The 9,160-nt window shown below is 45.2% G+C and overlaps 1 protein-coding gene and 1 pseudogene across 1 annotated transcript; both read right to left on the reverse strand.

The window, feature by feature from the left end:
• Positions 1-3,449: 3,449 nt before the first annotated feature.
• Positions 3,450-4,580, reverse strand: LOC136529725 (uncharacterized; annotated as a pseudogene).
• Positions 4,581-5,065: 485 nt separating this feature from the next.
• Positions 5,066-8,477, reverse strand: LOC136527156 (amino acid transporter AVT6A-like). Its single transcript, XM_066519775.1, has 5 exons — positions 7,666-8,477; positions 6,900-7,052; positions 6,587-6,790; positions 5,825-6,290; positions 5,066-5,469 (listed from the first exon to the last, which is right to left on the reverse strand). The coding sequence occupies exons 1-5, from the start codon at positions 8,078-8,080 to the stop codon at positions 5,328-5,330; spliced, it is 1,380 nt and encodes a 459-aa protein (XP_066375872.1). The 5' UTR covers positions 8,081-8,477; the 3' UTR covers positions 5,066-5,327.
• Between the last annotated feature and the right edge of the window lie 683 nt (positions 8,478-9,160).

The following is a 9,160-nucleotide window of genomic DNA, read 5'->3' on the forward strand; positions in this document are numbered from 1 at the left end:
TGCCTGAAAACTCTAGTGTATGTTCTCACAGACTATCCATTAGAACGGCGGACTATTCACGAGTGCATGACCCGAACTGGTCAGCCTCGGGTTTGGAAATTGAATTGTGTGCGCTAAGTTTTAAGTCTAATTCTAAGTGTTGGACTCGCGGACTATCCGGGTGTTCCTCTGTGCTATCGGTGAGAACACAGTTCATGTGTTCTTATGACTTCAAAAATGAAATTTAACCCTAAAGTGTTTCCATGTATAAACTGCTTTTGTGGGGGTGTTCATAGTGTTGTATAGAGCATATCTAGCAACATTGCATTTATTCACCAAATTCTCCATGGGGTCATTTTCTAGGTGATGAACATCTTTCTTTGACCTCTAGATTATCTAGGTGAATGTGCTCGAGATCCAACTAGCCAAGGGGTCAAAGGAGTTGCAACACAAGCCCTTGGTGGTGTGGAAAGGACTTGGCTCGAGCTCCCCCCTTGTGCTTACTTCTTCTTGGAAACTTCTCCTTGAGCTCCTTCTTACTAGGGAGAGAGAGCTCCTCACTCTTCAATCCCCCAGCAACAACCTTGTGGATCTTCTAGGTCTCCTCCAAGGACTTCCCTTGCTGCTCCTCTCCTCCAAATCCTTCTTCTCCTTTTCTCTTGTTCTTGGTGGTGTTCTTGGTGAGAGTGAGAGAGAGATCAGAGAGAGAGGGTAAGAGTGAGAGTGAGAGTGAGAGTGAGAGTGAGAAGGGGCTGCTGATGCCTTCTCCATCGAAATAGAGACGGGTGGTGCGGACATGTGGGGCCACAAGTGCCTAGGTGCCCAAATGTGGACAACTCATATTTGTGCATGTTGTGATCTGCGCGGACTGTCCACAAGGACAAGTGTATGTGAAAACCGTTAAGTCTATGGCCGTGCTCTCACGGACTATCCGGGTATGCACGGGACTGTCCGCTGTAGTTTTGAGTATATGCAAGTTTTTGAAACTGAATTTATTAAATTACTGATGATGTTTATGTTGCTAATAAAAATGCACTGATCACGACAGGGTCATGACATCTAGTGGGATCAATAGGCTTGTTGGAGTACCTTATTGATTAGTGAAAAACCTAGTTTGATTTTGGATAATTGATAAAACCTATGTGTACTAACCTTTGTTATGAGTGAAATGCAAAGCTAGGTTAATACACACCAAGTGATGGAGCTAGCTGATGGTCATGGTGATGGTGATGGCCAAAAGAGATGATTCAAGTGCTCCAACTTGAAAGAGAAGAGAAAAACAAAATTCTATGGGCTCAAGACAAATGTATAAAATAGGATATTTGTTTTATCGGCCAAGACGCAATAGAGTGCGTGATCGGATTTAGGATAGATAACCGTACTATAAAGAGGGAAACCATTTAATTGCAATGGTTATCTAGTGCCACTAAGTGTGAATCTCGTTTGCATATTCTTAGCGCAGTGACGTGGTGAGATGCATGAGGTAGTCCTAAAAGAATATTTATAAAAAAGCTAACTTAAGTGCCCAATTTTTTGGAATATTTTAGTGAAGTTAGCAATTAAAAAGGGTAGAAAGGAAAAAAGGATTAAGAGGAGCTCCTGTAAGAATTTCTTGGTCACCGGGCAGTTTTGCCAGCGGAGTGCGCTCTGGTGAAAGCTTGCGCCTCCTGCAATTAACCGGCAATTCTGGCTTCACAGCCAGAAATTCTTGTTGAGAGTGGGGAACCGCTGCATGTGTCAGGCTAGAGAAGAGAGAATGAGTGCAGGCAGCCGCTCGTTTACTCTGTGTGGGAGAGAAAAAGAGAGCGGGTGTTGCAGCGCTCTTGGCCGCTGCCGCGTGGGGGCACCTGCTTGCGGGCCCAGCGCGTCAGTCTTTGCATGCGGGCGCTCGTGCGTGTGATAGGGTCGCGACTCGCGTTTGGCCGAGCGAAAAGCGCGTCCGTGCACAGGGCGTTGTCGCTCCACCGTTTGGCTGCTGCTGCTGGTTCCACCGTTTGCTCTCGACTGTTTGCCGTTTGCTGCAGTAGGAGCCGTTGGACAGAGAAAGCTGTGGGGGCTGTGCGTCAGTGAGAGAGTGCTGGAGGGAGCCGTTGCTCCTGCCGTTGGCTTTCCCGTTCGCTGAGAGGAGGGTGGCCGGTTGGGCCAGCTACGTGGGGCCGGCTATTTCTCTCCTTCTCCCCCTTCTCTCACCCTCTCTTGCTCACTCTTCCTCATAATTGCGAGAACAAAAAAAAAGAACAAGCTTTCCTCTCATCGATCTCTTCCACCCAGAGCTTTGTGCTAACCCTAAGTGAGAGATTGAGGATTCAAAATATTGATCTTGTGAGATTGAAGAGCATCTCCTTCCTCTCCTAGCTTGTTGCTCATTTAAGAGAGGATTTGAGGGAGAACCCTAGTGTATGCATTTGAGGTTACATATTTGGTGGCACTAGGTGATTCTTGTAATCGTGGATTTCTTATTACTCTTGGTGATTGCCGTCACCTAGACGGTTGGTGATTTGTTGATTGGTGAGAGGATTTGGTGATTATGTCCGTCCTCAATCAAAGTGCTTGTGAGTGGTTGTTGTGCCTTCTCTGATGGGGCGTCAAAGACAACTCTAGTAAATTGCTCGTGTCATTGAGTTACCCTCACTTGTGATTTATTTGGTATTCATTGATTGGTTCATTGTCACTCGCCACGGCGGTATAATCACCTTACTCTCTTACATTTACTTTAATATATAGTTGTGTAGCAAAGCTCTTTAGTGTAATTAGTTTGAGAGCTTGCTAGTTTGTTGAGCAGCTTGTCTAGTGAAGCTCTTTAGTGTAGTTAGTTTGAGAGCTCACTAGTTAGATATTAGTGACATAGCCATTGATTGATCTAGAGATATTAATTAACTAGAATTGTGGTGTAGGTGGCTTGCAACCCTTGTAGAGCAAAATTGTATTTCGCCATTTATGTTACTAACCCTTTGCTCCAGTGAATTTATAGACTTTTAGGCTATTTACCCCCTCTAGCCATTTAGAACCTTTCAACTAGCCGACTCATAAATAAGTGTCCACAATAAGGGCTTGCAAGGCTTGTAGAGGAGCAGTGATCCAAGAACTCGCCTCTATGGGGACATAGTTTGTTGGCAAACAACCAAACCTTGGGGTAGAAATCATAGTGTCACTTGTTCTCGTTGGTTTGCCTACAACACTTGTACAATTCACTTTGTTTAATCTATAGCTTGTGTATTCTCTTCGTTTCAAATTATAAGACATTTTGACCTTTTTAACGTACTATATCTAAGTGCATAGCCAAACCTACGTATCTAACATCTAGAGAGAGTATTCGTTAAGTTTGATTAGCTCGATTAGTTAAGTAGCATAATTGAATTGTGTGTTCTAATGTTTGTCTTGTTGCTCAAAGTAATATCATACTGAGTAAAATACATCCACAACGAGACAACAAACTTCAATAGTTCAATTTCAGTCACGTTCCTGTTCTAGCCGGAAAAGTAAGCCGAACTCAAAGAGCCGAAGAGATTACACGCTTAAGGTCTCTTTGGCACGGCTTATGCCGGCTTCATCTATTTTGCGCAAATCGAGGCACTGTAACGTGAAGCCATTTGGTAAGCCGGGGTTAAAATGAACTAGAAGCTGAGAAAATCCAGTTTTTCTGGCTTCACCGACTTTGGCTTCACCGGTGAAGCCATTTTGAATGAGCCGTGCCGGGGCTTTAGCATAAGGTCGAATGATTCGCTGACACGTCAGACGTTCATCTATCTCCATTCTCGGGCACAGGGAGGCCTCAGCGCCACACGCTCGCCATCCGCTGACCGCTGCTACCTACTCGTACCTGTAGATGAAGTCGGAGTTGCCGACCATGGCATTGAGCAGCTGCGAGACGAGGAAGCCGCTGCCGGCGATGACGGCCACGATGAGCAGCGCCGTGACGGGGTTCTTGAGCAGCTCCACTATGGGCTGCAGCACCGTGTACGCCACCCCTGTGCTCACCGTCACCACGTACAGCGCGTACCGCCGCATGTTGTCCCAGAACTCCTCCACCAGGGGGCCCTCCGGTCCCAGCGCCAGGGCGGGGCCGGCGCCCGCGGACAGGGCCAGCGCCACGGCCACGGCGCCGTGATGCCGTCGATGAGCGCCCATGTCGGCAGCGCGCACGTCCTGCCGCCGCCGCGAGCTCTGTACGCGGGTGGCTCTCCTCCGTAGCTGCCGCGATGCTTTCGTGAGATGCTACGGCGAGGAGGCGCTTTGCGTGCTGTTGTGGGGTGGGTTCAGGGGAGGAGAGCCGAGCTCGGACGACGGCGGTGGTGAGGCCATGGCCGCGTCTAGGAGACAGGCGATGTAGGTGGAGAGCGCGGTGGAGAAGAGAGAGCTGGTTCATCTTGTGCTGCGGAAGCCGGAAGAGGTACAGTACTGTGGTGTTCGGTTGCTTGGTGGCTGTTTCTTAATTCTTCGTGATATAAAGGCCTCGTTTAGTTCCGCCGAATTGGCGCCGGCAGGAACACTGCAGCGGCACTGCCGTTTTGTTTTTATTAGGTAATAATTGTCCAATTGTTGACTAATTAGGCTTAAAACGTTCGTCTCGCAAAGTACAACTAAACTGTGCAATTAGTTTCTGATTTCGTTAACATTTAGTACTCCATGCATATACCGCAAGTTTGATGTGATGGGGAATCTTCTTTTTGCATAGTGCCAAATTCTGGAAATTGGAGGAACTAAACAACCCCAAAGCCTCAACCAAGTTCAGATAGACCTCTGATCGTGTGGGCCAGCTCTAAGCTCTGGTTTCACTGGACGCCGCCTGGCCTGAGCAACCATGGTGGATTGGAGGCCCCGCCGAAGCCGGGCCAGATATTCGTTAGTTTCCTTCTGGTTTGTTGCGCCGGTTGCTGCCAATAAACGCTGCCGGGGTTAGTAAGCACGCCAAGCAGCAATGCCATGACAATTTCCTAAATGCCTTTCTATAGGGTGGAACCATAAAACCCCACTGCCTATGAGAAAGAACAAAAGTTCAAGATTTCTCACTTCTTGTTCTAACTAACGCACTAAGCATAGCACACTCAAAGAGATATCGATGGTTACTTCACATCCAACACAATTTTCAAGAACAAGTCATCATGATCGTATAACTCTATAATTTCACACTTGATACAATTGTTTTTACTGTACCGAAGCACTTCAGTTTGTGCAACTCTTCAGCCCCAGTGTGTAGATACACACATGAAACTCAACGCGATTTGAGTCAGACCATCGCCCACGAAAGAAATCATCAAAAACAAAGCTTAAATGACCTATGAATCTTTTATTGATTACACCTAACGTACAAACCACCATGAAGATCTATCTTCAGTGGACTCCCAAATTCAGGCCTCAGAAGGAGCACTTTCCTTGTGGAATATTTTGTAGGCATCGCTGTAGACTGCTACTACATTTGATACAACAGCAAGAACAATCATGAAGACCGCCAGAATTTTGTCCCACTTCGTGGCAATGCCTTGTGGATCCCTGATATACCAAAAGTAAAAGGGATTAGAGGTTACCAGAACGAAGTGTCTTTCAACAACTAACCATCATGGCAGCAACCAATTCAGAAATTCATACAAATTATAATCCAGCTTATCTATCAGGTCTACTACATATTTAAATATTAGCAGCGAGTACCTACAGTTATAATCCACAAATATATCTTAGAGTAACCATAGACAGGGTTTATTTTCTTTTATTCTCATTTCCCACATGCTCAGAGGTCAATCTTCATTCTAGAATTAGAAAAAAAGTACACCAAACTAGGTGAATAGATCTGCTGGAAGGAAACACAGTTACAACTATTCTGAACAAAGTTTTAGCAGCATCAAGTTACCTTAAAGTGATTGCAGCTGGGAAAATAAAGGCAATACAGACAGCAGCAGTTGCCCCAGTAAACTGAAAGGCATCCCAAATACTAGGAATGGAGATTGCAGACCCAAAAATCACTAGGAGGAGCAATGCTGTCATTATGCCAAATCTTCTGTTGTCAGAAGACAGAGGCCTTGCAGAGGCGAAGAGGAGCCCATCCAAATTAAGCCTCAATGCATGGAATATCATGGGGAACACAAGCATAAGGTGAACAGCATAGCTCACTCTGACAGCATCGTTTAGAACTGAACTGTATGGGATCCCAAGATTTGAATCAAAGTTGGAGAGCACATCAGAGAGTGTAGATTCACCAAAGAGGAGATATCCAAAGAAACTTGTTGTGATGTAGATAGTCGAGCATAGTGTCAATGATGTGTGCACTATTGGCTTGATCTGGGAAGAGTCCTTTAGCTCATTATGAATTGGGTGAACTGAAAAAATGTAAATCAGATCTCCTTAGACAGCTGAGAAGCAAGCATTTTTTTTCCTGGGACTTGCTTGTACACTAAAGACGTCAGCTCAAACAAGTTGTAGGGATAGCTATCAAACTAGCCTATGACTAATTATTCATTTTTGTCATTTACATGCATTTTTATGCCCCTCACATTCACATTATTAACAGTAAAACTTTCCAGGAATGCAACTACATAAATAGCAGTGTGCACCTTTTCCATTCTGTTTGTAATAAGATTCGTTATCTGCAGTCAGAATTAGAATTTTCTCATACCATTGTAATGGCAAACATAAGCCGTGACAAGAACCGGCACTGCTGTAAAAAGTTCCCAAACAGATGCCAAATCAGGAACAGTGGGAAACAACTTGGGCATTGGAATTTGTCCACCTATTAACTTGATGATAGCAATTCCTGCAGTAATAATAACGAATACAATCGCCAAAGCAACAGATATTGTGGATGTATAGCTCAGTGAATCTGCAAGAGAAAAATTAAAAGAAACACATATTCTCAAATACAGTACTAAATCAAATATCCATTAACCTTCTAGAGCCTCTAATAATTTCTTGGTAGTTCAATTGCTTACCAATACGCTTGAAGCATGCTAGTGGAGTAAAAACACAAAGGGTTGTGACAAGGAGAACAAAGAAACGCCCATTCCACCAGTGTATTCCAAACCATCCTTCTAGCACACCATAGTGATGCTCACCACCAGAAGTGGTTCCAGAAAGCACGTCACCTGTGGTAAACAATGAAAATTTGTATGTCAGTAGGAACTAATATCCACAGTTCAAGGCATCAACTGGGGAAACATTGAAGGAGTGCCATTTTATCAAATTTGAAGTATAAAATGCAGAACTGAAAATGTAAAAGGCATATGATACTTAGTGCTTCTGGTTGGCCACAAGTGAAACAAACTTCCATTTCCTTTCAGACAGTATCTATGGAATGGAATATCTTGTTCTAGAATTTACACCAACATCCCATGGGGTCTCAGACCTTATACAGAAATAGGAAATACATAGGCTACCAATTAACAAAGATGTTTTCCCGTAACGGGCAGAAATTTATTGAATGCAAAAATAGTCAATTACCCAATATTCCATTTTTCATTCGGTGTATGCTGGACAGGAAGCAACAGTGGAACAACATCTGCTCCTAAATCCACAGTCAAGACTCCAGAACAACCCGAAAATTAATTGATCTACTACTTGCAGTACAATATGTAAGTTCGATTTCTCAAACCAAGGACCAAGACACCACAATCCTAAGAAATTCAATGAGGCAAAGAAGAAGAAACAGATGAATTGCGTCGAAATTCAGGCTGCGCCCAGATGATGTGTTTCGACTACCAATAATGATCATGTAGACGATCATGACGCCGACGTTGTTGATGACAACGCAGACCTGGAGCAACCTCCTGCCCCACCATCCGAAGGCGTCGCCCATGGCCGCGCTGTAGGAGCGCGCCCCGACGGCGCGGCTGAAGCGCACGAGCAGCTCGATGGAGGCGTCGGTGAGGAGCGCGGCGAGCACTATCATGACGAGCCCGGGGACGAGACCGAGCACCTTCATGGTGGCCGGTAGCGCCATGATGCCCGCACCGACGATGGTGGTGGAGAGATTGAACACCGCGCCAGCGAAGGAGGCGCCGTCGAACTCGTGGAACGCGGAGGCACCGGCGTCGTCCTCGTCCCCATCCCGCTTCGTGGGGAGCAGCGGGTCGCTGGCCCCCGGGAAGCGGTCGTTAGCGCCGCCGCCGCCCATGGTTAATCTCCCAAAACAGCAGATTCTTCAGCTGTAGTGGAAGAAATTGTACACACACAAAAAAGAAAAACACCAATTCTTGGGCAAGGTCACAGAAAGGGACTATAGAAAAGCTAGGATCTTTGTATCAGCAGTTGGCTACTGACACTGGTACAAGAAATTTCAAGAACTAAAAAATTTCATCAGTAGCAGAATCGCCACGAATCTCGCGGAACAGGATAGGAGATACAGCAAGCCAAGCGAGGACTTCAATTGGCTGCCTGGCTGGGTAGAGAGATTCTCTCCCGTGCCGTTGAAGCGACGGAAGTGGGTGGTGTTAGCTGAACAAATGGGTAGAACAGGAAGAGGATCAGGAAAAACGTGCTGCCACGGCTCTTCCTGTAAACCGCGAGGCAACGACGTGGGGAGGAGGAAGACCCCCCCGTTCAGCTTACCAGAAGCTTGCTGTTCGGCTTTTTTTTTTCCGGTCGAAACAATATTTTTTTTTTCCTCATAATAATTCAGTCAGAACAGTATTATTTAGCCAGTTTTAGTCAAGTTTCAGCAAGGCGAACGGTGATAGTGGCTGTAAATATGCTGCCGTCTCTGTTGAGACCTGTCCCAATTTTTGCTATGTTTTTTTCCTATTTTTGGAGTATTTATTTATACATACATCGGTCCTGTTCATTTCTCTTATAATTCATCATTTTCTCATAATAAATCAACTGAAACAGTATTTTGACTTATTTTTAGCTCTATGATTAGATAGGGGTTAGTTGTCATCCAGTTTTGTCACGTGGAACATGTGCTGTATGAGTAAATAATAATGTTTCGCAAAAAAAAAAAAACAAACAAAAAATCTCAGCGCATGCCAACCAGTCGACCACGTTCCTATATAAAAATAAATAAAAGAATCTGTCCTGCGTAGCCCCGAACGCCGAGCTCATATTCCAAACCTCAATCAAATCGCCGAAAGACAGTGAAAATTGAATCCTGGGTAGCTCCGAACGCTGAACTTGGCAAAGACGGAACAATCTGTCCTTGCCCGGATTGCGGTGAATTTGCGAATTTGCCTGGAACTGGTTAGCCCAGTGCTTGCTC

The sequence above is a fragment of the Miscanthus floridulus genome, chromosome 19 (genome assembly GCF_019320115.1).
Source record: "Miscanthus floridulus cultivar M001 chromosome 19, ASM1932011v1, whole genome shotgun sequence".
Taxonomy (NCBI): domain Eukaryota; kingdom Viridiplantae; phylum Streptophyta; class Magnoliopsida; order Poales; family Poaceae; genus Miscanthus; species Miscanthus floridulus.